The 26,583-nt window shown below is 51.3% G+C and overlaps 8 protein-coding genes across 8 annotated transcripts; 1 reads left to right on the top strand and 7 right to left on the bottom strand.

The window, feature by feature from the left end:
- Positions 1-35: 35 nt before the first annotated feature.
- HO173_001427 (uncharacterized protein) lies at positions 36-12,806 on the top strand (the record flags this gene model as incomplete). Its single annotated transcript, XM_037303366.1, has 5 exons — positions 36-83; positions 154-4,051; positions 4,103-12,265; positions 12,315-12,659; positions 12,712-12,806. 5 exons carry the CDS (start codon positions 36-38, stop codon positions 12,804-12,806), a joined length of 12,549 nt encoding a protein of 4,182 aa, XP_037170013.1.
- Positions 12,807-15,734: 2,928 nt separating this feature from the next.
- On the bottom strand, positions 15,735-16,259 carry HO173_001426 (uncharacterized protein; the record flags this gene model as incomplete). Its single annotated transcript, XM_037303365.1, has 1 exon — positions 15,735-16,259. One exon carries the CDS (start codon positions 16,257-16,259, stop codon positions 15,735-15,737), a length of 525 nt encoding a protein of 174 aa, XP_037170012.1.
- Positions 16,260-17,953: 1,694 nt separating this feature from the next.
- Positions 17,954-18,850, bottom strand: HO173_001425 (uncharacterized protein; the record flags this gene model as incomplete). The annotated part of the gene is made up of 1 exon (XM_037303364.1): positions 17,954-18,850. One exon carries the CDS (start codon positions 18,848-18,850, stop codon positions 17,954-17,956), a length of 897 nt encoding a protein of 298 aa, XP_037170011.1.
- Positions 18,851-19,217: 367 nt separating this feature from the next.
- Positions 19,218-19,733, bottom strand: HO173_001424 (uncharacterized protein; the record flags this gene model as incomplete). Its single annotated transcript, XM_037303363.1, has 1 exon — positions 19,218-19,733. The coding sequence occupies one exon, from the start codon at positions 19,731-19,733 to the stop codon at positions 19,218-19,220; it is 516 nt and encodes a 171-aa protein (XP_037170010.1).
- A 1,754-nt stretch (positions 19,734-21,487) lies between these two features.
- On the bottom strand, positions 21,488-21,991 carry HO173_001423 (uncharacterized protein; the record flags this gene model as incomplete). Its single annotated transcript, XM_037303362.1, has 1 exon — positions 21,488-21,991. One exon carries the CDS (start codon positions 21,989-21,991, stop codon positions 21,488-21,490), a length of 504 nt encoding a protein of 167 aa, XP_037170009.1.
- A 506-nt stretch (positions 21,992-22,497) lies between these two features.
- HO173_001422 (uncharacterized protein) lies at positions 22,498-23,073 on the bottom strand (the record flags this gene model as incomplete). The annotated part of the gene is made up of 1 exon (XM_037303361.1): positions 22,498-23,073. The coding sequence occupies one exon, from the start codon at positions 23,071-23,073 to the stop codon at positions 22,498-22,500; it is 576 nt and encodes a 191-aa protein (XP_037170008.1).
- A 1,089-nt stretch (positions 23,074-24,162) lies between these two features.
- HO173_001421 (uncharacterized protein) lies at positions 24,163-24,960 on the bottom strand (the record flags this gene model as incomplete). Its single annotated transcript, XM_037303360.1, has 2 exons — positions 24,163-24,174; positions 24,223-24,960. The coding sequence occupies 2 exons, from the start codon at positions 24,958-24,960 to the stop codon at positions 24,163-24,165; spliced, it is 750 nt and encodes a 249-aa protein (XP_037170007.1).
- A 354-nt stretch (positions 24,961-25,314) lies between these two features.
- On the bottom strand, positions 25,315-26,174 carry HO173_001420 (uncharacterized protein; the record flags this gene model as incomplete). Its single annotated transcript, XM_037303359.1, has 4 exons — positions 25,315-25,492; positions 25,551-25,853; positions 25,925-26,002; positions 26,074-26,174. The coding sequence occupies 4 exons, from the start codon at positions 26,172-26,174 to the stop codon at positions 25,315-25,317; spliced, it is 660 nt and encodes a 219-aa protein (XP_037170006.1).
- Positions 26,175-26,583: the final 409 nt, after the last annotated feature.

Raw genomic sequence — 26,583 nt, 5'->3', positions numbered from 1 at the left:
ACACATGAGTGTTCTACACTCACTCAGCTGTCACGATGGGGCGAATTAAGAAGGAAGCGGGCCCAAAGCATGACGAGACTCTGGTACTTCTATAGCTCCACCTACGTTATGAAATTAGCTAGCTGCGACGTACTAATGCGTTCATTTCTATAGCCTCCCGCCATAGCGGAGTTCGTGAGTACAGCAAGTATCCTCCCGATATCCCAGCTGCCACGACACTTCAGAAGCTTTCCTATTCGATGGGCATTCCCAAAAGGAGATGTTTACCACTGGATTCCTCTCTTCAATCGATTCGACAATATACTTGAACAGTTCGTTCGGGAGTATGGCCTCAATGTCGGACCTCAGGTACGGCCTTTTGGATGCGTCTTATTGCTTCAAGGCGTTGCCGAAGAAAACGAAGCTGCAAAAGGTACACCAACCAACGACGCAGAGCTGAAAAAATTGGGCTTCGGACCAGATGGAGATCGACAACTTGTGGAGGACATGTTGAACTTCTCACGCAAATTGCTGGAAAATTGTGGCAATCGAAGTTTGTATGCCAGTAGCGAACGCCTGGGAGACCTCCTCAACACAACCAGTTTATCTTTGCTTTCCGCCACTCTCCAACTTGCAGCTCGTCTTGCCCATCGCTATTACGCTTCTCGTCAAAAAGGAGCCCAGACTAGCCAACACCTGAATAACAGCTTGCTACAATTACATTACAACATCGATCTTGAGAAGATGCAAAAGCTTGCAAATCCTTTTACGAAGTCATCGTCGTCGGCCTCTGCGTCTGCTAATTCAGCTACGCCTATAGTGAAAGGTAAAGAAAAGGGACATGCTTCGAAGGCAACATCTTCAGTTTCCGTCAACGCCAATGACTTGTCGACTTTGACTCAAGACGTGAAGACTTCGGTGAACGGGTCAGCGAAGTACGCTCCCACTGCAGAGAAAATAGCACACCACTCATCGAGCTGGGAAGACTGGGGCTCAGTCCTCTTGACCTACTATCAGTCAGCTACAGTACCGAATGATGATCAGAAGCCGCCTCCGACCCCTACCCCTACAAGACGACCATCAGGCTTGTCTCGGCCTAGCCGATTGTCAAGCTCTGATGAGTCTCCTGAAGCATCTACAGCTCTATCCAATGCAAAGTCCGAAGAGCCGACCGTTGGAGGGATGAGACAAGTCGAGATTCCTTACTCCCAGATAGCATCTTCGCAGGTGGAGGATGTCTTGAACGATGGGCTGCAGAACCTCCCTAAGGACTCGCACTACGAGCTATTGACTCGGATCAGGAATGCCAAGGCCATCGCCACCTCCGTTTCCATGCGGCAGGAACTCGTGAAGATACGCTTGCTGGCAATCACCAATCTAGCCTACATATATCCAGATGTGATGTTTCAACAGAAGATACTGCAGCAAGACTCTGATCAACCACGGAGATTCCAAATTGCGTATCAACTTGCGGACTTGGTGCATCCGCCGGGCAATGAAACATCGGGTATTCCGCTCAAACTGCAGACGGTGGCACTTGGAACACTGGAGGCGCTCGCCAAGCAGAAGACAAAAGCACCTGACGTCTGTGCCGCTTTGAATGTCAACGTCAACCATGGCGTGCTATTCTACCTTCTTCGCAAAGCTGTGGCCGAGATGGCGAGCGAAGAACCTGAGTCTGACGAGAGCGAGGAACGACGTGAAGCTGTCTTCTCATTACTCGAATGCTTGCCACCATCTGCACCTAGGACCGGAGAAAATCTCATCGCTGCGGGCCTCCTTGACATACTCATAGAGATCCTCGGTCTTCGGACTAACAAAGCAGAGCGTAGCCAACCAAAAATCCTGAGCTTTCTCAATGCAATCGTATATACGGTGCGAGACGCTCTGCAGTCGATTGCCAACTCAAAAGGTCTGGATACAATTTCCGATCTGATTGCCTACGAGGTCCGTTCGTCCTTGGAACGTGCGAAGAATGGGGAAGGTCTGAATCCAGGATATCGCAGCCATGTGGTTGATTATCAGACTCCTTTCTTCCAGCAACAGACATTGCGGATGTTGTTCAAGCTCATCAACCACTTGATGGCAAATAGCCCAGCGAACTTTGACAGACTGCTCAGAAACCTTATAGACTCTCCCCAGCTCCTAGCTGGTCTTAAAATCGTCATCACCAACCCCAAAGTCTTCGGCTCGAGCATCTGGAGCGGAGCCATCAACATCATGAGCAGCTTCATACATAATGAGCCTACGAGTTATGCTGTCATCTCCGAGGCAGGACTCAGCAGCGGGCTGCTTGACGCCATCACTCTGAATTCAAAACCTCAAAGTCCCATGACCATTTACGAGCTCTACATTAGCAAAGACGAAGTCATTAGGCAAGGAGTCGCGCATGCAAACGCTGGTGGCATTGCGAAATTCATGAAAGATGATCATTGCAAGGAATTGCGGCAGGCTGTCTATCCCTCGACTCATGAGATCCTTCCAGCCTCCGACTCGATCACGGCTGTACCTCAGGCTTTTGGTGCCATTTGTCTTCATAACACTGGTTTGGAATTGTTTCAAAAGTCCGGAGCTATCGATAGCTTTTTCAGGATTTTTGAAAGCGATGAGCACATTAAAGTAATGTTATCTCCCACAGAATCAGAGCTGCTAAGAATGCTAGGTAACTCTTTCGATGAACTGGTGCGACATCATCCCACTCTGAAGATGGCCGTCGTCATCAACATCATGACTATGATCGAGCGTGTTGGAGAGATGTGCAAGTCACGAGCGAAGACCAAGGGCTGTGGAGCTAAGCTTTGGCTTCAAGCCGGAAATGGAAAACTTGTGCCAGCGGGGGAGCACCAAAGCACCAAACAAAGCACTACCGTGGAGCCAAAGGTGGAAAATGATGATGATGTGGTGATGGGTGAAGCATCTCCCATTCGTGAAGAATATCCGGTTACAGCAGTCCTTGACCCTGAAGCAATGGACGAGATGGACGAGAAGAACGGGCCCAGCACTGCTCAACGCATCGAGGTAGTTATGCGGTTCCTCGAAGGCTTCTTCGAGAACTCTTCGCTTTGCTCCTTTTTCGTCGAAGCAAATGGCGCAAACCTCATACTCGACCTCGCGACATTGCCAAGTCTTCCCTTTGACTTCAACATGCAAAAAGGTGGCGAAGAGGTCAGCAAAGTTGTCCACATCATGGTCGAGCAGAAGCCTCATCTCGTTCTCCCCACTCTGCTCCAACGCGCACAGAAGACTTTGGATGATCTGCAACCTCTATACAACTACACTGGGAAATATGCATTTTTCTCTGAGTTCACATCAGTGGCAGAGGGTCCCACCAATGATCAAAATGAAGGCCCTTATGCTCCAATTGGGACCACGGTTCTCAAGTCTCTTGTGAATGTTCACACTCTGACTTGCATTCTCTCCGAAGTGTTTTCAGCGCCCATCTTCGGTTCGCGATCGAGCCAGACACCTTTCAGTCAGGTCAATCTCGCGGACAAGTATCGAAATGTTGTCACGAGCCTTGGTTTACTGCACCGAGTCTGCGTATGGGAAGAAATCTTACTACTCAAGAGACTTCCCGACGCATGGAAGATGGGTACAAGTTTCAAAGGTTTCGGCATGGGTAGTGAAGAAGCAGATGCGGTCTTTGGTTTTCTCAACAATGGGAATGAGATCCCTGGGGATGTCGAAACGACCTCAGCTCCCTCGCGTGCCACAGCACCAGGCTTACCGAGCAGCAATGCCCGCTCTTCTGACTCAAAGAAGCCAAAGTCACCTTCCATGGAAAAAGACGAGAAGACCGCTCATTTCAAGAACGTGAGAAGCTTGCGCTATGTGTTAAGTCAAATACCATCTGCGGTTGTCCTTTTCTTCCAGAACCTGGGCAAGTCTTTGGTAGCTAAGAGGCGACCGGAGGCTTACGCTCGACAAAACGCCTACTTGGTTGCCGAAGCAATGTCGAACGCCAGCCTCGAGCAGTTACGCTACGAGCCAGCAAAGAAGTCTGCATGTGCTGAGGACCGTTACGCCTACTGGGTTGTCGTCCTGACTTCTGTTTCAACGTTGATCATTGAAGGTATGTTTCGTGGTTGCGAAGGTCAGGAAACAGATTATAACAGGTTTTCAGGTTCTTCCACTGATCGTCCGTCGGCCCAAGTCCTGACCCTTCTACTTCAAGCTTTCACAAATGATGGAGGTCTGAAAGCTTTTAAGGAGGTGCTCGAGACATTTTTTGAGGCAGCGAAGACCTTGATCAAGAGTACAGATGAAACCGATCGCAAAGCTAGAATAATACCGATTGCAGGTGGGATCAGGATCATACTAAGCTTCTTCGCCCAAATCACCATGTCCAAGTCAATCACGGAGTCTAATCAGACGCACGCCATCACTTCACATGAGCGTGATCGAGGACAGTTGACTTACTTCCTACCTTCGCAGTTTCTTGTGGAACTACGTATGACTATCCTCCCTGTTGTCAAGAGAATGTGGGATTCCGACTTCGTGGACAAAGCGGATGTCTCGATCATCAAATGCCTGATCGAAATCCTTCGAACCGTCCTTGAAGGCAGTGATGAGCAGGGAGCATTCAAGCGTGGGGACCAACAACCCGCTCCACGAAAAGCTCCTATCAAAGTTTACAGCATTCACAGCGACAAAGTACGGTCTCTGACGGATCTCGGTTATGATCCTGAGATAGTTCAAGAGGCCTTGTACCGATGTCAAAATACACAGATACTCGCTATCGAGTATTGCCAGGCTTTAAGGCACTTTCCAGGGGCAGCGAGAAACCCTATCCCAGAATATGACCAAGAAAAGGCGCGCCGACCAGTAACTGCAACTCCTCAACGTTCAGAGTCCGGGGCCACTCTACCTGCACCAGATCCAGCTGCCCCATCCGAGGCAACTGACGCTACAGACCGGCGCTTTGCAGGATTTGAGATGGACCCTGAGACCATGAACGAAATCCTTGCTCAAGCGGGCAACGGGACGCTATCGCAAGAGCAGCCTCAGGCGCCAATGCCCGCAGCTCCCGCGGCTGATACTCGTACTGGAGATTACACAGCAGCCCAAGGTGACACCCATGTCGAAGTCGAAGAAGCAGACGGAGAAGATTCAGCTTCTAGCTTGAGAGCCCCACCGCCTCCAGCACCAGGCGTCCCACCTGAGACTGACAGCAACTCGAACGACAACATGGCGATGAGCAATGACAGTTTGCGGAGTATCCTTTCGGAGATACCTGGCAGGCCTACTCCACTTGAAATGCCCGAGCGTGGGGGAACGATGACAGGTACTCAGAGGCCTGACGAGCAACCTCAGTCAAGACCAGTTCCGACGGCGCCGGAGTCACCCAAAGCACCAGATCCCGTGACGGTCAACGATCTTGACGATGGACGCGCTACGGTTCGAGAGAATCTCATAGATAGAGCCCTCGATGTGCTTAACGTTCATGACGACGTTACTTTCGAGCTTGCCGACTTGATCCAAGCTGCTGCACTAAAGTCATTGGATGCGAAGCAGTTGCGCAGCGAAATTGGCGAGACTTTAGTACAGTCTTTGATATCACTTCAGATGGAGGAAGACTTCCGGCCTGCCGGCAAAAGAATCGCGTCATACGCCAATCTATTGGCTTTAGTCCTCCAAGACAAGAGTTTCTTTGAAGCGACGACAGAATTTCTCATCGAGAACCTGGAGCAGCTTATGGGTTTCATCAAGATTTACTCTGACCCACCTGAGCAAGCGTCTCCTTGGATTGGCCAAATCCTACTAGTCATCGAGAAGGTACTGGCAGAAGATGTACAGCCATCGAAGATCGAATGGTCAATTCCAGCTAGTGGAGAGATTCCCAAAGGCGCCATAATTGACATGCCGCCACCACTTGTCTCCCTGGATGCGAAGCTTCAGTTGTTTGAAGCCATAGATGGTATCCTGCTTGGAATTGGGAGAGATGAATCGCTCGCCCTTTCCGTGGTCCGCGTCCTGGTTATCTTGACTCGTAATCGGGAGATTGCTTCTAAGCTCGGCGAAAAGCGAAAAATAGATCGCCTTTTTATAATGATCAAGCTATTGACTGGTATGACCATCGACCGACTCCCAAGCACGTTCATGCTGCTACTTCGCCATATCGTCGAGGACGAAGCTACCGTTAGACAGATCATGCGCAGCGAAATCATGTTCAGATTCGAGACCAGAACCGGCCGTGCCACCGACACTCAAAGCTACGTGAAACAAATGTACGACCTCATCCTCAGATCTCCGGAAATCTTCGTTGAGGTCACAAATGAGAAGCTTGAGATTCCCAGATATGATTCATCTCAGCAACCACAAATTCTGGGCCTCAAGCCAGAACTCAAGGAACCAGAAGAAAAGGAGACCCAGTCTACCCGAGATCTGACTGCTGCCAAGCCTAGTGAAGACGTAGTTGGAGAAGTAGAGGGTCAGAAAGAAGAAAGCAAGCCATTGAATGGTGAGGATGAGCAAAACCAGGCACAGAAGCCCAGGGCAACCGAAACCAAGGCTCCTATCGTCGAGCATCCTAGTGGCGTCATCCATTATCTCCTCTCCCAGTTATTGGCCTACAGAGAAGTCCCAGATCCCCCAGACCCTCAGCTGGCTAAACCACAGGAGCCCTTGACCGAGGCTTCTTCAGAGACTTTGGATATTGCAGACTCAGCAATCACATCTCCAGCATCAGGTCCTAGCGCCTCGAGCCCAGCATCAACGGCGAACGCCAACTCTAACGACACCAAGAAGGCCGAGAAGCCTGAATTTAAGCCTGAGCAGCATCCCATTTATGTCTATCGCTGTTTCCTCCTTCAGTGCCTGGCCGAACTCTTACATTGTTACAACCGTACAAAGATCGAATTCATCAACTTCTCGCGCAAAGCTGATCCCAAAGCAATGACTCCCTCAAAGCCTCGATCTGCGATTCTCAATTATCTCTTGAACGATGTAATCCCTGTGGGCACTCTGAGCCACGAGGACACCATCGAATACCGCAAAAAGAATCTCACGTCCAACTGGGCCATGTCAGCTATTGTCTCTCTGTGCCTCAGGACCAATGAAAACGGGTATCCCAACAAGCGTGATGCAGTAGACGAGGACGACGAACCCGATTTACTCTTTGTGCGCAAGTTTGTTCTAGAGCACGCCCTCAAGGCTTACAGAGATGCCAACGCGTCAGAAGAGCATCCTGACGTCAAGTATGCTCGCTTGCTCGATTTAGCAGATCTTTTTAACCGCTTGTTGATGGGAAGACTCGTCCCTGCTAGTGGCACGCCTTCTCCCGGTGTGGAAGGAGGGTTTCAGAAATCCATAGCCAAGATCATGTTCGAAAAGAACTTCATCGCAGCTCTTACAGGCTCCATTGCAGATATCGATCTCAATTTCCCACCTGCCAAGCGCGCTATCAAATACATCCTCCGACCACTCAAGCAACTCACAGCCACAGCTATCGTGCTGAGCGAGAGCTCAAGCATCTCTAGCATTCCAGGTACGACAGATGAAGATGAAATATCTTCTGCCACCTCAGTTTCCGACATGGATGACGACCGAGAAGAGACTCCAGATCTGTTCAGACATTCCACCCTCGGTATGTTTGAGCCAGGTAGAGATCAAGAATCAAGCTCGGAGTCCTCGGAAGGTGACGAAGAGATGTACGACGATGAGTACGAGGAAGGCTTGGAGTACGAGGAGGGCATGGAACGTGACGATGAAGTCATTAGCGATGAGGATGAAGATCTTGGAGAAGCGGGCCCTATTGAAGGCCTTCACGGAGACCCTGGGATGGACGTCGAGGTGGTCATCGATGCGGAAGACGATGAGCCAAGTGACGACGATGAAGACCAGGACGATTCCGAAGATATGGACGAAGACAATGAAATGGAAGTCATCGATGAAATCACTGGCGATAGCGAGAATGCTAGCCTAGCCGAAGGTGAAGACGAAGACTGGCAAGACGAGGATGGAGAAGACATCGCACGCTACAATGAGGAAAACGACCTTGACCGGGGCTTCAGTCAAGACACCCAGGATGCCGAGAGTGCTGTGAGAGATATCGTTCGAGAGTTTGGAGGCCCAGAAGCTGCTCTTCAGCGTCTCGAAGGACTTGAAGATGGCCCCGGGGGTCTCGCCATGGACCTCGAAGAAGGTATTGGAGGTAGATATATGGACGATGTCGTCGGACACGAGCATGATGAGGAAGATGAAGACGACGAAGATGAGAATGAAGATGAAGATGAAGATGTCATGTTCCAGCCCGAATATGATGACGAGGAGCCTGGGATGCCTGAGCCTCCTTTTGGTTGGGATCCTGATGATGATCCAGGCTTGCCATTGCCAAGAGGGCATCACCACCATCATCACCATCCTCGTCGCATGCCTGATCTTTGGTCTTCTTTCCCTGGCTCATTGAACGACCCTCGCACACACCTTACACACCTGTCATCTTACCGTTCTCACCGGCCTGCGGGCGTACCCCGCTCAAATGACGACAATAGCAATCCACTATTGCAACGCAGTGTGGCGCCAGAGCCCTCGCGCGGAACACGAGGTCAACGCTCAGCGGATTTGTCAGACGCTGCCGCGAATTTTGATGACTACTGGGTTCACGGGATGGAGCCTGGTCGACGACCCCGTGGTATGATATCTGCTGACAGTCCTGTCTCGTTTCTCAATAGCCTCATTGCATCCGTGGGTCGAAGAGGTGATATCGGCGGAATGGGCTTTAGTGCTGTTGGTGGCCCGGGTGGGGCTGTGCAAATATCTATCGGCGGAGGCGCCGTTGGAAGCGCACTCACATTGCCACGTGATATTGAGAACCTCCTCGGTGGTGTTCGGGGACACGCACACCACGAGGCCTCTCGGGTTAACCGAGAAGGGAACCCTCAACAGGCAGTGGTCTCACCGGCGGTCACCTATCAACGATGGCAAGAAGAATCTCGACTTCTCTTCGGCAACACTCATATCGAAAAGGCTATGCGCATAACGGAACACCTACTTCGCATCCTAGTACCTCCGGCAGTTGAGAAGAAAAAGCGGGAAGACGAGGAGAGCAAGCGTCGAGCGGAGGAGGAGAGGCAAGACCGAGAGAAGTTGAGGGAAGAGAGATTAGCGCTGGAGAAGGCTGAACGAGAGATGAAAGAGCAGCAGGAAAACGCAGAACGCGAAGCTCGGGAAGCAGCTGCCGCCCAAGCAGCCTCAGGGGCTGAAGTAGCGCCTCCTGAGGGCCAAGAATCAGGACTTACCGAAGACGAAGGGGCCATGGAAGGCGTGGAGAACGCACAAGTAGAAGAGCCTGCGGAAATTGCGGAGAATGCAGAAGGCCCAACGTCAGTGGAGGAACCTGCAGCAGCAGGCCCATCCGAACCAACAGAGCGAGTGCGGACGACCATTCGGGGGCGCGAGCTTGACATCACCGGTCTGGGTATCGACATGGCTTACCTTGATGCATTACCGGAAGAGATCCGCGAAGAGGTTCTTATGTCCCAGCTTGCGATTCAGCGATCTGAGGCCGCTGCTGCCGGCGAAGAGCCCACTGATATCAGCCGCGAATTTCTTGAAGCCCTTCCTCCTGAGATTCGAGAAGAATTACTCCAGCAAGAAGCACAAGATCGACGACGACGTGAACGAGAAGAAGCCCGTAGAAGACAACAGGCTGCTAGCGGTGGTGGGTCTGCTCGTGCGGAAGAAATGGACCCTGCGAGCTTCTTCGCTTCCCTTGACCCAGCACTTCGACAGAACGTTCTAATGGAGCAAGACGAGGAGATTCTCGCTCAGCTCCCTGAAGAGATTGCAGCAGAAGCTCGAGCTCTAGGTGGGAATCGGCCTATGCATCGTTTTGCAGGAATTGCTGGTCGTGGTGGTCGAGCCAATGGTCTGGTACGCCAGATACTCGACGGACGACCTCCGCAGCCCGCTGCAAAGAAGCCTCCGCGAAAGCAAATTGTGCAAATGCTCGACAAAGCCGGCGTTGCAACCTTGCTCCGCCTGATGTTCGTACCTCAACAAGGAAGCTCCCGTCAATCCCTTAATGGTATTCTCCATGACGTGTCTAGGAATCGCCAGAATCGTGCAGAGGTCATAAGCCTTTTACTTTCAATTCTCCAAGACGGCAGCACCGATGTCAATGCTATAGAGCGAAGTTTTACCCACCTTTCGCTTCGAGCCAAACAGCCAATTACCCCGAAGACGCCTCAGCCACTAAAGCGGACCCTTACCGGACCAATGGCATCCGTTGCCAGCAACATGGAGGCAACCCCTCTGATGGTCATCCAACAGTGCTTGAGCGCACTTGTTTCGTTGACGCAATACAACCCTCATATTCCAGCGTTCTTCCTCGAGGAGCACGAAGTCACATCAGGCATGAAAACGAAAGCCAATCGAAAAGGCAAAGCCAAAGAAAATAAGGCGTCCAAGTTCGCACTGAACGCCTTGCTTAGTCTGTTGGATCGTAAGCTCATCATGGAGAGCTCTGGCTGCATGGAGCAACTCTCTAGCCTACTGCAGAGCGTTACTAATCCGTTGACAATGCTGCTCCGGAAAGACAAGGATAAGCCAGAAGAGCCGAAAGCTGTGGGAGCTCCGCGAGAGCCCACCAACGGCTCCGAGGGAGTGATAGCCGATCACGCCGTGCAAGACCTCGCCCAGACAGCCGAGCCTTCAATAGAGGAGAGCACGTCCCCTATGATGGATGTTCAAGCAGACGGTGAGACACGCCAGGAAACCAGCGCAGGGCCAACGGCGGGTCAAGCCAAAGAGAAGGAGATGAAAAAGCCAACGGACGAAATGACAAAGAAGGCTCGAGATCTGACACCGCCTATTGTGCCTGAGGAGAATCTTCGACTCGTGGTCAACATCCTTGCAGCTCGTGAATGCAGCGCAAAGACATTCCGAGACACGCTATCGACCATCAACAATCTTTCGGGCATTCCAGGGGCGAAGGAAGTCTTCGGCAAAGGATTGATCGAACAAGCTCAAGATCTGGGCCACTCTATTTTGCAGGATCTCGACGAGCTGGTACCACAAATCAAACAAGCCACCTCCGGTACTGACATCCAAGGCATGGCTCTTACCAAATTCTCCCCTGCATCGTCAGATCAAGCCAAGCTCCTTCGTGTACTCACTGCTTTGGACTACTTGTTTGACCATAAGCACATCGGTGGCAAGACAACGTCTGCTGTAGATAGCGAAGGGGAATCGGCCGAGAGCTCCACACCGAAAGAGGATCTACTTACGATGTTGTACGAGAACCCGACTTTCGGCTCGCTCTGGAACAAGCTCAGCGAGTGCCTGAACAGCATTCGTCAAGGCGACGGTTCGCTTAATGTTGCCACCATACTCTTACCACTGATTGAGGCACTCATGGTCGTCTGCAAGAACACGACACTAAAGGACATCCCAGTGATTAAAGCCGCCAAAGAGTTCGCCATCACAAGCCCTCCGCCAGAATCCTTCATGGAGAGCCTCTTTTTCAAATTCACTGAAGACCACCGTAAGATCCTCAATGACCTTGTCAGACACAACCCCAAGCTCATGAGTGGCACGTTCTCACTGCTGGTTAAAAACCCCAAAGTCTTGGAGTTTGACAATAAGCGCAACTACTTCACTCGACGCTTACACTCTCGCGGCACAGAAGCGAGACATCCTCAGCCCCCCTTACAGCTATCTGTCCGTCGTGATCAGGTCTTCCTTGACTCGTTCAAAAACCTATCCTACAAAACTGGTGACGAAATCAAGTACGGCAAGCTCAGCATTCGCTTTCATGGTGAAGAGGGAGTTGACGCTGGTGGAGTGACTCGAGAATGGTTCCAAGTCCTTTCGCGACAGATGTTCAACCCAGACTATGCTCTGTTCATTCCAGTCGCCTCCGATCGTACCACGTTCCACCCCAATAAGCTCAGCAAAGTCAACGAAGAGCATCTCATGTTCTTCAAGTTCATCGGTCGCATCATCGGCAAAGCTCTCTACGAAGGTCGAGCATTAGACTGCCATTTCAGTAGAGCTGTCTACAAGCGAATGCTTGGCAAGACGGTGTCAATCAAGGATATGGAGACTTTGGACTTGGACTACTACAAGTCCCTGCTGTGGATGCTGGAGAATGATATCACGGAAATCATCACAGAAACATTCTCCGTTGAGACTGATGACTTCGGCGTTACCGAGGTCGTGGATCTTACTGAGAAAGGTCGCAACATTCCGGTCACCGAGGAAAACAAGCATGAGTACGTTCAGCTCGTGGTGGAGTACCGTCTTACGGGATCTGTGCAAGCACAATTAGAGATGTTCTTGCAGGGTAAGATTCCTTGGCTGGCGATCCTAATTCCTATACTGACGATAAACAGGCTTCCACGACATTGTCCCGCCGGAGTTGATCGCGATCTTTAATGAGCAAGAACTTGAGCTGCTCATCTCTGGTCTGCCCGATATCGATGTCGACGATTGGAAGAACCATACTGAATACCACAACTACCAAGCTTCGTCGCCACAGATTCAATGGTTCTGGCGCGCAGTCCGTTCATTTGACAAGGAGGAACGAGCCAAGCTTCTACAATTCGTTACAGGCACCAGCAAAGTGCCTCTCAACGGCTTTGGCCAGCTTGAGGGTATGAATGGCTTTAGCAGATTTAACATCCACCGGGACTACGGCAATAAGGACAGATTGCCTAGCTCGCATACTTGCTTCAATCGTAAGCACATTCACCCCACAAGACTAACACCAGTAGCTGACTCCCTCCTCAGAACTTGATCTTCCAGAATACGAGAGCTACGAAGCCCTCAGACAACAAGTCTACACGGCCATGACGGCTGGAAGCGAGTATTTCGGCTTCGCATAATTCACGCCTCTCAAGACTTCATGACGATACCATGCTACATACACTAATAGTCAGTCGGGCATTTGCAAAAGGCGCTGGATCTTGTCGTATGCACTTGAGCGAAGGGATATCAAGCGAAGGGTTCACAGCAAATGGTTCCAAGCGATTTAGAAGCGGATCGTGCAGCATACTCTCTTTCGTTATGGTTAGGGCGAGGTAGTGAAGACTCGATGGCAGACGTGCAGGTCGTCCATCTTGTCTTCGCTATCCTTGGCTGAGATTGATATCGTGGCATTGCTTTGTACATAGCTGGAAATACGGAGAAGCAATGCAATGCCTCAAACACAATGAACCCTTGTAGACATGAATCATTGCACGCCGCCGAAGAGAGATCTGAGCCAGCCCTTCACCAACGCCTGATCAATGCCAGGCGATCAGTTCGGAAAAGTCTCAATTCTCCTTCCATCCATAACCGTCGTATTCGAAACCCAAACCATGTCGAGCACGAACCGAGTCTACCTCTCCCGCCTCCGTCCCCTCATCCACCACCTCCGCCACCAATCCCACCAGCCTCAACCCGACTCATCCGTAACCCCTCACCCCCCCGTCTTCTCACTCCGCGGCACCTTCTCCGCTCGCAAACAGCGCACGGAGCCCGTCGCTCAGCCCACACTTCAGCGATGAGAGTTGCGGTCGCGAGGATGTGGGGTTCGCTCAGGCCTCATCGTATCATTGATGACGGCGCGCGGAGGCCTTTTGGCTCTGGATGTGAGGGGGGGGTTTGGGAGATGGGGTTGCTTGGAAGATGGGGTTGGGGTTGGGGTTGGGGTTGGGGTTGGTGGGGGGGAGAAAGAAGTCTCCTCTTTGACGGATATTCTTCCGTCTGAATGGATGGATGCATGACGAATGGAAGGGATTCCCCGCTCTATGATCCAGATGTGGATCATCCAAATGAGGCAAGAAAGAAAGAAAGAACAGAAATCCTAGACATCCCGACCAACCAACCAGCGCTACTCGTCGCTTCGGAAGCGGGGAAAAAAACAAACACCATCATGACTGATTGTAGATAGAAAATGTACGCCATGCCCGGCTGAATGTGGCCTCCAGCACGACCGTCGCAGTCGTCAACCGCTGGGCCAGGCGCGTACGGACGAGCTCGGCAAGGAACGACATCGCCGTCGCGGTCGCAGGCGTGGGTGCGCGCTCGATGCCTTCCTTGGCTGGCTGTTTGTTCGTTAGACGTGTGAAGACCGTCCCGAACGGTGGCAGGATGTCAATACCACCCCCTCCCCCCCCAACCCCTTCCTCTCATCGCCGACCCCTCCCCAAGCACGCGGTCCTCCACCCACGGCGAGGAAAAAATCCCAAAACACGGCCGGGTGTTTATCTTCCTCGCGTCCGTAGTCTCTCGGGGCCATTGATTGGTCGGGGGAGACGGCGGAGGAGGGAGTTGGCTCGTTGACCTCCTTTGCGCGCTGTACGAGCACCCTTCCGGAGATGAAAAATTTGCCTCGCTGGTTATGAGATCTAGTGGGGAAGATTGGGGTCTGGATGCGTTTTGGTGGTGGTGACGTGGGGGTTGAACCGGCGTGCGGCGACGGGGGTTCTCCGGGCTGTTCGCTGTATTTGGAGATGTTGGTATGGAGTCTGGTTTTGAGTCGGGTGAGCGGCTGAAGAGCGGGTTGTGGTATGCTTGGGAGGGTGTGGTGGTGGGGGTGGGGTTTGGTGGGTTGATCTGTTTTTGTGGAGGTTGGGTAGTTGATGGAGAGGTTTGCGGTGTGCTTTGGTGAGAGTGAGGGACGAGGGACGAGGAGGGGACGGAGGAGAGGATTGGGATACTCGCGTGGACATTTGCGGTTTGATACTGCGTGCGAAGAGATGTGTTCTTACCCTTCAGATCGGCGACGTCTTTGTGCGGTCGAACAATGCTGTATTGAATCAGACTGAGATTCTGAAGATTATCTGATGGGTCAGAGTGAAGAGCTCGCCTTGTCTGTTAGATTGAAACACGAGATCGGTCTAGAGTTGTGGAAAGAATATCTCATCATCAGTGCTATCTTGAGTTGTTGATTCTTGATGGAGACGGATGACGCTTTGTGCGATGCCCGCCATGGCTGCTGAAGGTTGTTGGTAGATGGAATTGATTGAGCCCTTGGAGGGGGACTTTGGGTGCTGCTGGTGATGAAAGGTGCTCTTCTATGCTAACATGGCTGCGTAGGGAAAATTGAAAAATGATGCGGGAGAAGCATCCAGATGATTGGCAGGAATGGAACCCTTTGGAAGAAGAAGAAAAGTCTAGGTATACTTATTTCCAGGCACTTTGCACGAGACCAGATGGCGCCGCTGATAGTCGAGATTATTGACATGTGAGAACTGGCGCTGACTATATACAGTGAATCAATGACACAAACGAACTCCGACCGCTATGTGTACAAAATCAAAATAGCAAAGACAACAGGCTTGCCAACGAGCCCGAAACCCAACACCAGAATGCCGCTAACAGTACAAGCAGAAAAGCAGAGTGAGAGCATGCCAACGTGCCCAAGCCAACTAAAGAAAAGACGGGAAGAACGGTAGAACGCCAGAACGGCAAAAGAATGACGAGAGATCCGGGAGCCAGTCCCAATGTTCGAGCAAAATGGGTATGAAGCCGAAAGAGTGTCGATGGGCATGCCAACGTGCCCGAACCGAAAGGGACCCATGTTGGATCGAAGAAGAAGAGGGAAGACTGAATGAGTGTAATGAGCGCACCACCGTGCCCGGCCAAAGATCGACAGGACTAGCCAAAAAGAATGTCGAAAGCGCAAAGTAGGGCGTGCTGGCCTACCACAACCAAAGTGCAGCCAGTCCGGATCGAAGAAGAAGACCAAAGGAGTGTAGTGAGCATGCCAACGTGCCCAGCAATGTGAAAAGAACCCAACCGGCAATACTGTACGGCAGCGCAGCTGCTCACCCGGCCATCTGGCTATCATCGCCATCACCCTTCTCCTCCCTCGCCACCTTAGCATGCGGATGATGCGGCTCCCGCTTCCCCACCGGCCCGACCGTCAACGTCTCGAGGCCCAAATCACGTTTCCCGCCGACTCCGTTTCCTCCCCAATCGACAATCTCCCAGCCGTTTCCGTGATCCAGGGCCGGATCTGCCACGGCGGCGAAGACGGCATTGCTGGCGTCGATATCGTACATGGCGCAGCCGCGGCAGGAGTCCACGACTTTAACGTTCTGGGTCAGGACCTGCGTGTCGGGGTTCCAGATGTTGATGTAGGTGTTGCACATGGGGTTGTCGTTTGGGTTGCCGGGCCAGCCTTGCTGCATCAGGGAGAGGGAGAGGGCGACGACCATTTCCGAGTCGGCGTGCGTCGTTCCGCAGGAGGTTAGACCGGCGGAAACTTGGTAGTTGGTCATTTTGCCTTGGTAGGCGGAGGCGAGGGGTGCGGAGAGGGCGAGGGCGAGGGCGAGGGTTTGGGCTTTCATGGTCGGTAAGGGTGCTAGGTAGGTGGGCTGGATATGGTTGGTTTAAGTGGTTATATTTGAGTGATGGTGCTTTTCTGGGACTCGATTTGGCGGGTGTAGTAGGCTCTTATATATTCAAGGTATCATGGTAGTCTCGCGTGAGGGGATCAGAGATGGCGGTGTATGGGAACGACAGCCAGGCGGAGGGAAAGGAGGTCATCCTGCTGATATAAAAATCGATGTGATACTGCCAATACTTCCCTACCATATTTAGACACATAGTGCAAAATTCGGACAGCAAGGAAGTGGGGAGCCTAATGGCGAAGTCAGAAGGCAGCAGTCAGAGGGCAGAGAAAGGAAGCCATCAGCCCTTAATATAGACCATTGGAGCATCATGGGAGAGCGAAGCAAGTATTTGGATCTGTTTCAAGCATCAGTGTCCAAATCACCACAGAATGGCAATGGCGAAGCAGTGAAACATGCAAAGCCGCAAATCATTCGTCTGACAGGAGCATGACTCAAGCAGTGCCTGGGATGGGTAAGAGAGTTGCGCGACACTTGGTTTGAGACTTGATGGCTCTGGGAGCAGAGGATGAATGTTTGAAGGCGTCAGTATAAATGGTAGGAATATGAGTCATCAGAAAGGAAGGGGATTTGATTTGCGGATTGCGCCACCTGTTGATCGAAACATAATGTTTGACAGGACAGCCCCAGAATTTCATCTGCCACTCTTTTCTATTAATTAATCTAGTGGCATGATCAGAATATTCCTGACCATTCTTACACCTATCTCAAGGCTAAACGATTAGTACCTTCATCGACCATCTCTAGAGGTATGAATACAGCCATGCAATTAATCGAACAATCACGAACGGTGAAAAATTCTGGTGTGTTCACGATGGATGAAACTGAACAAGAATCCCAGAATAGATCACCGTCGCATCGTCCCGATCCTGAGGCTCAAAAGTCGGTTGATGGTAAAGGAGCTCGCTACTTTAATAGAGTAAGTTTGTTTCATCCTTTTCATTGGCTGACAAGCCGGTCGCACAGCCACAATAATTAATGCCATCTTTGCTCAATTCTCACATCCGCCAAACCCAACAAAAAATGCCTCAAGGCAGGATGAAGAATAATGCCACTCTGAGAATTACGATTTGGAAGGGAGGTGTGCATAACTTTATGTACTCCGGGCTATAGAGTATCCAAGGACAGATAAGAGGAGTAACCGGACGGCGCCCACCAAAATTAGACAAAGACCAATGCAGGCGCACATTCCATCATTTAATTAACCTGGACCTACAACATAAGTATTTTCGTCTGCTTGGATTATCCTCAGCTGCCAATGCAAATACAATCCGCCTCAAAAGAAATTCCTTTTCTTTCTCACCGCCTTTTGGCCACCACGTGCCACGACATCCCTCTTCAACGAGGTCCGTGTTGTGAGCCTACAACCCATCACCTCACATTACTTCCGCGATTGATCGTCCGAGCATCAAGCAGTTACCAATAAAATGTCCATAACTCAGACTGAAGACATTGAGCTCACGGCGAACTCAGCAGCGACAAATCTCACCGCATTCGAATCAGCAGACAACATCCACAATAATCATAGCGTCGTATTCGATCGGATGAAACGAAGGTGATTGCATGTTTCAGCGTCGGTGGAATAAACACAGAATATATTAAAAGCGACACCTACTTCATTTCTCTAACCTCTACTCTGGCAGCGTCCATTCACTACGAGGGGGATCGCGGCCGCCAAAACTCAGAGACCAAGAGTCCAAAATCTCTTCCTCCAGGTCTTCTGGCCACCACTCCCCGCTGAACCCGCCCTTCTGCTCGTAGAGAAGTCTGGCGGCTTCAACGTTCCTTTCCGCGGAGGCCCGCAACTCAAAATGGTTAAGAGGGTTTCTTTGTATGATCCTCCAGAGACGAAAGTTCATGGCCGGGTGATTTCTTTTCCACCAATTCGATGGCTTGAGCCAATCAGTCGGCTCCTTCCAACGCTGGATAAGTTCAAAGCTACGTGTCATAGATTCGATTGAGAGACGTACCTTTTCGTTCTCACTCGCAGACTTTTCGTGACGAGACAGGTCTGTGAGCCGGGGAAAGGAGGGTTCGGCGTTGGTATTCGTGCGAGGGCGATTTACCATCTCCTTGGCTTTGGCGACCAAGGAAGGCCCTCGTTTTCGAGATGGTGCATCATTTGCTGCTATCAACGAAGCATTTGATAGTCGTCGGCCAACGGGAGCATCCTTGGAAGACCCTCTTTTCCGCGATCCCTGGCCAAACACCGCTGAGGGCTTGGTCTCTGATGGGCGTCGGCCAGCCGCAGCACGCAATTTTTCTACCAAGGACGGCCTTCTCTGGCGTGATTCTTCCCGATTTGTAGCCGTAGGCTTTGACACTGACGGTCGTCGTCCACTAGGAGCACGATTTCGTCTCGGAAGACCTCTCGCGAAGTCACTCAGGGGCGGACCCTCGGATGGATCTGGCTCACGTTCGGTCTCAGGCTCCGGGGTCCAACCGTGTAGCACGCTGTTCGCTTGTGAGGAAGAACCCACTCTGGAACGGGTGGCGCGCAGTTGATGAATCGCGGACCTGGAAGACATCTTGGTGTGAGCTTCGAAGTCTGGTTGAATGTTTGATCTGTAAATTTTGGGAAGCGGTTGTTGAGTGAGCTAGAATAAGTTGAGGAAGAGTTGCTAGAGCTGAGGAAGCGGTTGTTGAGTGAGCTAGAATAAGTTGAGGAAGAGTTTCTAGAGCTGGGGGAAAGGAAGGGTGAAGACGTACATTTAAAGGTGCAGGGACATTCCTCGTTCCCGGACAAAGACACGAACCCACTGTTCATCTCACGAACAAAGATACATGTAAGAAACAACACTGGTATTGTTATTGACTTTAACAATGCAATTGTAGTGAAACACATCTGAATTATCACACACCCTCCCCAAACTCCAGAAATCAAAGAAAAGGGTCTCAAATACCTGTATCACCCTTCCACTGCCAAATCAGCGCGTTCAAAAACTCCTCCTCCAAACCCGACGGCCACCAAAGCGTCTCTTCCGCATCTCCTCCACTGTTCAAAAACGCAATCGTAGCCCTATCCTTCTCCTTACAAGCCCCCAACCTAGACGGTCCCCACAGCTCATGCTGCTCCCTGTGCTTGATCCTCTGCAGATGGTAATTCATCTGCGGATGCAGCGCCTTCCACCGTTCGCTCGGGACGCCGAAAACGGGGTCGTCGCCGCGCATCCAGCGCTCGACGGAGTCGTGCAGGTCGAACGCCGCTTCCGCTTCTCGGCGCAGGGCCTCGACCCGGTCGCGTTCCCTCGCTTCGCCCTTGCGCATGCTGTCGAAGCGGACGAAGGAGGCGGCGCCGACGAGGTGGCGGAGGACGGGTCTGCGGCAGGGTTTGAGGAAGCCGGCGAGGGCGATGGTGGATTGGGTGCGGTGGACGGGCGAGGCGTTGCGGTCGGTTAGTATGTCGACCATGGTTTCGGGTTGGTGGTGGTGGTGAGTGGGTAGGTGTTGTGGATTGGAAAGTGTGAGCTGCCGGAGTGTACTGGAAAAGACGCGGAAGGCGAGGGACGGGGGGCGTGGTAAGTTACTTATGGGGAGGGAAAATGGAGCGGGCGAACACAATCGGCTGGAGTCTTTGTTGCGGAGGACAAGGTATTGTCTAGACAAGGCCGACCGGTGTTTTGACCAGCAAAGATCCTTTAGGGGACTAAGAGTCCCATGAACAACGACGCATCACAAACAATGCTTTGTCTATTTCTACCAGTAAAGCCTTTGTAAAGTTTCTAGGGTCAACTATACTGACATTTTTGATTTTCAAGGGAGGTCACTTCCTTCTACAGCAATGCTTTGTCAATTTTCCTTGTCTGAAAAAGCTTTGCAAAGTCTCTGGGTTTAACTACGCTTATGTAATTCTTTTGACTAGGAGGAGGTATGGTCTGGGCGAATTGAGAATCTCTCCTTCACCCACACTGCATCCTATCATCTCCACGAGCAAAGTCATCGTAAATGATCTGAATGGAGTGGTTTCACTTAAAGATCTCACAAGACGCGTATAGAAAAGACCCTTCTGGACCGAAGTCGTAATAAAAACAACAAAGACAAATTGCCCCCCCCCAAAAAAAAAAAAAAAAAAAAAAACACCACCCGAGCATTCAAAACCCCCCCCCAGAAAGCCGCCCCAACCCCCTCGCCCCCCCCACCCCTAAAACCCCAGCGCCTCCACCCCCCTCTCCACCCGCATCGCCTTCACCACATCCACCCCCTCCCCCCCACCAAACCCCTCACCATCCGCCAATGCTCCCCATCCACCCCCCGCCGCCACTCCCCCTCCGCCACCACCGCCACCCGTCACAACCCCCCCCACACCACCCCCGCCACCAACACCCCCCCCCCCCCCCGCTCCCGCCCGGGCACCGGATCCACAAACTCCGTGACGTCATCCAAGACCGTGTTGGCGGGCGCCTCGTCCGTCGCCGAGAAGGTGAAGACCTGCTGCGGGTTGGCGTGGATCGGGGAGCCGTCGCCCCGGGTGGGGCGTTCCGCCCCGAGGTAGTCCTGCAGCTGGGATTCGCGGGCGTTGAGCCGGGCTTGCGGGGGCAGGTGGGCGGTGCGGATGAAGGGGGTGGCGGTGCGGGCGTGGAGGTGGTGGGTTCGGAGGGGGGATTTTGGGGCGGAGGGGTGTTGCAGGGCCCATTTTTGGTGGGGATGCGGACGCATCGTTGTGGGGGGGTTGGGTTGCCTTGAAGGGTGGGAGGCGGGGGTCGAGAGGGGGTGGGGAGATGCTTTGGGTTGGGGCCGGGCGTGGATGCTTGGGTCGAGAAAGGGGGGAGGTGGTGGAGGGACTCAGGGAGGATGGTGGGAGACGGCCTGGGAGTATAAAAGGGAGACGTGAGTAGGGTGAGTGTGGAGAGGACAAAGGCGGTTTGCGGTACAGACAAAGCCTTTCATCTCGTTGAAGAATTTTCCATGCTCCATCTTTGTATGAACAAATGGGCTTACCACTACAAAGGCCATTGTCAAGATTGACGGAATTCTCGTTTGGGAGGATGATGTTCTCAACGTGGATTATTCTCACGTGCTGCATGAAACTTGGACGCTTTGCATTGAGGCTAGAGCTCTTGATTGAAAAAGCAATTACTGTGCATGTCTACTCATTAGAGGAAATCAAATGTAGCGCTCACCGGATTACGCTTGAGTATTCAAGATCTGCCATCATCCCGAACCGTTCAGAGGTACTCCTCCAAGCGCTTCCGAAAGCGCGCAGTCCTAGATTGCCTCATCGTCTCCTTGGCCTTCTCCTGCTCATCTGCCTCTTCGACAGGGATAGCGTCCAGAATCAGAGGGTTTTCCAAACGCTCTAGTTGACGCTGGCTCCTCGACAGTGTCCTTGCTCGAACGACTAGTTCCGGAATTTGAAGGCTAGCTTGCTTTCGTTCCTCTTCTGCCGGTACAAATAGCTGTGGGTTCCTGCTAATGAACCCTACCAGCTTGTCTTCAGCTGAATCAGTCTCTGCTGGTAGAGACGCTCCCTTTTCCTTGGATGGCTTCACCCTCTTGGTCAGCTTGCGTACCAGTTTCTTTATGTTGGAAGTTGGGGTCTCTTCAGGTTTGGCTTCTGGAAGCTGTTGATTACTCACGCTAGGTGACTGCACGGAGGGTTGGGCGAATTCAGTCGCGGCGTCTGCAAACGGTTGCTTCGCCATGGATCCTAGTTGCAAGATTGCTGGCATATTAGTTGTTCCAGATAATTATATTCAAGAGAGCGTGCCTGTTGATGCTCTTGTTAGAGCCTTGTGCTTTTCTGTGTGTATTAATGCTCTTGTCAGATTGCTGTGCCTTCTCGCGCGTGCTGAAAGCGAGAAGTGATGGAAGATGAAGGACTTATGGTTGAAGAGAAGCTTGGAGTATTTAAGGTATAATATGATAGGTGTTGAGGGCGAATTGACACAAAGAAGTCATTGTGTGCAACAAATGTGAGGGTGCAGTGGACAATACTAGTGTTACAGTAAGCGAGGGCTTACGATGTAAAGTCTTGGATTAATGTCTCACAGAGTGTGTGTGGTCTAGTACGACGCAAGACCTTGAAAGGACTTGTGTCAAATCTATAGGGAACTAATCGGCGGGAACTAGTCGGCAATGTAAGTGATCCGAAATTGAAACCAGACTCCCAACGCCTTAGGCTCTGGGACAACTGTGCAGGAAGTAATCATTTTGCGTAGGGCCTTGGTCCCAGAGCCTATATCAGGCTATTGCGGCTCTCATTTGCCAGTCTGCCGTAGACATTTTCTGGGAGATCTAGCAGGCTCCAATCCAGGTCCGAGTCATCGTCATCAAGTTTTTCATAATCTGCGTAATCCACGATGTCGTCCAAGGCAGCCGTAGCCGAGTGGTCAGACGTCGCTTCAAACACGAAGACTTGCTGCGGATTCCTACGTAGCGGCGTGCCCGTCTCTGTCGGCGAGTGCATCGTCTCAAAGGATCTCTGAAGGTGAAGCTCAGGGCTGTTGAGATTTGCTTGAGAGCGCGGCACCATAGAATCATGCGTGTATATACGTGCAGGTTGTGGACGGATGTTTTGCCTTATCGCCTGGAGGTCGACAATTTGAGGGGCCGCTGTTGGACGTATGAAGGTCGCAGACCTCGCCACTTCTATTTCGGTGGAACCGAGTTCCTCGAAATTTCTATCCTCTTTGCTCTTGGGAAGCTTCATCTTTTGGAAGATCTTGCTGGCTACGCCTCGGAGCTTTTGAGTCATTGACATAGTCGTTTGGCTTGCTGTGGCTTGCTGTGACGAGCTTGTGGAGAGCGACATGGTATTTGCGCTACTACGAGAAATGTTGTGCGAGCTTCTCGACGTTTGGAGAGTATGGATTCGAGAGTCGCTCTTGCGCCGTTGGTGTAAGTAAGAGACGAGAAGATGCTGGAGAGGGAAAGAAGCTCGACGAAGGCCGAGAATATAGGGGCCCGTCGTCTCGGAGTGTCGCGTGAACAAAGAGATTAGGTTCTATAAACAAGGTCATTGTGTTTTTAGCCAGATTCATTGTTCCGAGACATCAAGAATGTGTAGTACTTGTTCGAAAATCGGCTTTTGCAAGTTACGATTCCTCACAAACGCTCAAGCTCGCATCGGTCTCCTTAGAGAACCCCGCTGCCGGTTTCAGTGTCCCAAGAAGGAGTACCCCAGCACCCACATCAGCTTTTCGTCTTAGCGTCATTCAGAATGAGGATGATGACCAGATTCCACTTCCAAAAGGTTCCATGGGAAGGTGAAACCCCTTTTTAAACTTTCCAGACAGAGTTCGATTTTTGAAACGTCATCGGAGACGACGGTTGTTGGATGCTCTTAATTGGCTTTGAGGGATGAGAACTCGCTAGTCATTCTTGTGCAATAGTGTTACGGTTTCTTCTGCAGGTAGTATAGCTTGAGAGGAGCCCTGGAGATGTCGCTCGGGGCAATCCAAACCCAACCAACTCTGTTTTTCGTATATGTATGTCTGTGAGCAGATGTTGGAGTCCCGTCAACAGAGAGGGAGTAGGTGGTATGTCAGCATGGAGGAAACCAGTCAACGTTGAACACCACTAAGTCGGCACAAAGAAATAGACTTCAGACTGTAAGCAAACTTGCAGGGACCCGGCAGTCTTGCTGCTAGCGACCGAAAGGATCTAAAGCTCTGACCTGGACACAAAGAAAGGGTATTCCAAACAGACTGTATCGCAATACGCGCAACGGGCCTGTGAGGAGTCAGTGAGGTGAGCATAAAAGTGAAAATGATGCGAGAGATGTTTTGGGCGTGCAGCGCGACAAAGAGACATTTGTGGAATCAGGTGCTTGGAATTAGCCTTGCTATGTAAATGAAGAGAGATCTGCTCCAAAGCCACGCACAAGATGGAGTCCAGCAGTTCAGCAGGTCCACTGTACGAGTTATCAGCGTTTGGGATGCACCTTGGGCCCTGCACGTACATTGGAGAGTCTCCTGGTAGCATTGTTTCGATGTAGCACTCCTTCACCAAAGGTGCTATTCCTCCGTGGCTTCTCCGCCATACCCGGGAGACCTCGAAGACCGTTCTGCTGATACTCTCCTACGACTTTTGCACCTTGGCAGTTGATAGCCACGGAGTCTTTGACTTCAACGTGGATGATTGGGGTTGAATACAAGGCCCCTGAGGGACCACCCACGCGAGCTCGCTCAGAAAATGTTGGCAGCCGTTTTGGGTTGGTAGATTCGCTGTTGCCTTCTCTCCCTGAAACTTGTAGTTGGCGGGCAGGAGAAGCGTCAGTCTGTTGACCTGTTGCCTCAAAACTTGTAGCGAAGCCAGGGATGAACGACTGAGAATGATCCTTGTTTTCCACAACGCGTGCGAAACTTGTAGGAAAGCCAGGTAGCAACGACTGAGGATGGTTGTCGTTCTCCACATCACATGCGAAAACCTTTGGATTTTGGCTGGTAACTCTGATGCTTCCGTTACGCAAGAGGATCCCCGCGGGGGGTATGGATTCTAAGAAACTCGCTACGTCTGCGTTGCGCTTGTTGTAGTGTTGCTGGTATGTTTCTATATCACCACCGTCAGAGACACTGTTGGATGGAGATGGTGTATCCTGATGGGAGCATCGCAGCGGTGGCACACCCCACTGATCCAGAGGATCGAGATTGTCTTGGTCGACGGCATCAAGCCATTTCCAGACATTCTCAGCGTGCATTATGGCTTGCAGTGAATCGATACAATAGGTATTCGGTGATGCAGTTGAAATGTGGGCAGTTGCGAGAGGTGTGGGATGGAGAAATAGACCTGCGAAGCAAATGAATAGATCCTACCGTGGCAAATTCGTATGAAGACAAGCGGGTTTGACGTATTGATTAGTAATATAACGTTGGAATTGTGTGGCGAACAAAGACTTTGATATCGAGACAAAGATACTGTCTTAGACAGCTGAAACAATCGTGTTGTGTGGACTGGCCTAGTCATCAAACGTAACAAAGAACTTTACAATCGGAGGTCATCCGTACTTTTCTCCCTGGGGTTTTCGCCAGCCGTGTCACTGCCTTTCGAAGCGCTATTCCCATACCGCTGCCGTATTGAATGCCGCTCCTATATCCCACCCAGGCTCAGTCCAAGAATATGGGATGTGGCTGACCTCTCCGAATAGTGGTCTCCTGGGTACTAAATTCATCCAATAAAATGGATTAGGAGCCATGTTAAGGACTTCTTGATTCCGTTGCTGTTCCTGATACCTGATACGCAGAAGTAAGCCGTTGGCTGTCTTACGCAAGAAACAAGAGAGAAATTAACTTCCAAACCACCGCAGTCATGTACTCCATCCACTTTGTATACGCGGTCTGCGCTTTTGCCCGTGCGGCTCCAACATCAGCAAGAAGAGGGAGTATGACCTGGCCGGTCATTGCGCTAGGGTTTGCATTCCAAATATACTCATACAAGCCGGCGCAGTTGACGGGCTCTGGAGATTTCCGCTCATGCTTTATGATCTCAGAGACAAGATCAACGTCTGCACTCATTTCGCGTAGAAAGCATATGAGCTGGCACTCTTCAAGGGTGAAGTAGATGCCGTTAAGATGTATAAAGGTATTTGAGTGTCTAGGGATATAACCCGCGTTAGTCCACTAAGGTCAAGCTTGGGAGTGGGATGCGGAATGGCAGAGGCGTACGGGTAGAAAGAGCGAGCATGTCCGATTTCATAGTTGATAGCAACGGGATCGTTTTGATTAACAGCGTTTGTAGCAAGTCTAGGGATAGAATACAGTTTAGTTCATCCAGGTCGAATTTCGGAGTGGGATGCGGAATGGCAGGGCCGCACCCGTAGGAAGAAGGATTATCTCCGGCAATGGTGGCCAGTTTTGGTTTTTTGGAGAGTGTTTTCCTAGACTTAGTGACCTTGAAGGAACTTTGGGGGGCCATCACAACGTCACGTCGTGTATATTTTGTTATTTTAATATTTGTACTGATGAGCGTTGACTGTTAACGAAGGGTATGTTGGAGAAGATGGCATGCTGTTCTTATTATCGCATGACTCAATACTTAACACAACATTTCTTTGACATAGACATGGCGAAGGGTCTGAGCGCAGACTGGATGGCTCCGACGCCAAGAAATTCGCTCATCCTCGGCTTGTTCGCTCATTCATTTGACGAATCATGGAGAAGGCCTGCATAATTTCGGGCTAGTCCTCCTGGCCACGCGATATCAAAATGATCCTTGGCTTAGGTGACGGAACAAACAGGCAGGAGCTATTCCTCTCATGTCGATCAGCGCTTATTCTCCAATGATGATGAGCTTCGACTCACGTGCTTGAAGACTTAGGGTGAAA

This window comes from Letharia columbiana, assembly GCF_014066305.1.
Source record: "Letharia columbiana isolate WasteWater2 chromosome Unknown Sc0000002_s0, whole genome shotgun sequence".
Taxonomy (NCBI): domain Eukaryota; kingdom Fungi; phylum Ascomycota; class Lecanoromycetes; order Lecanorales; family Parmeliaceae; genus Letharia; species Letharia columbiana.
The sequence above is the reverse complement of the archived record's forward strand: the minus strand, read 5'-3'. Positions and strand labels throughout refer to the sequence as shown.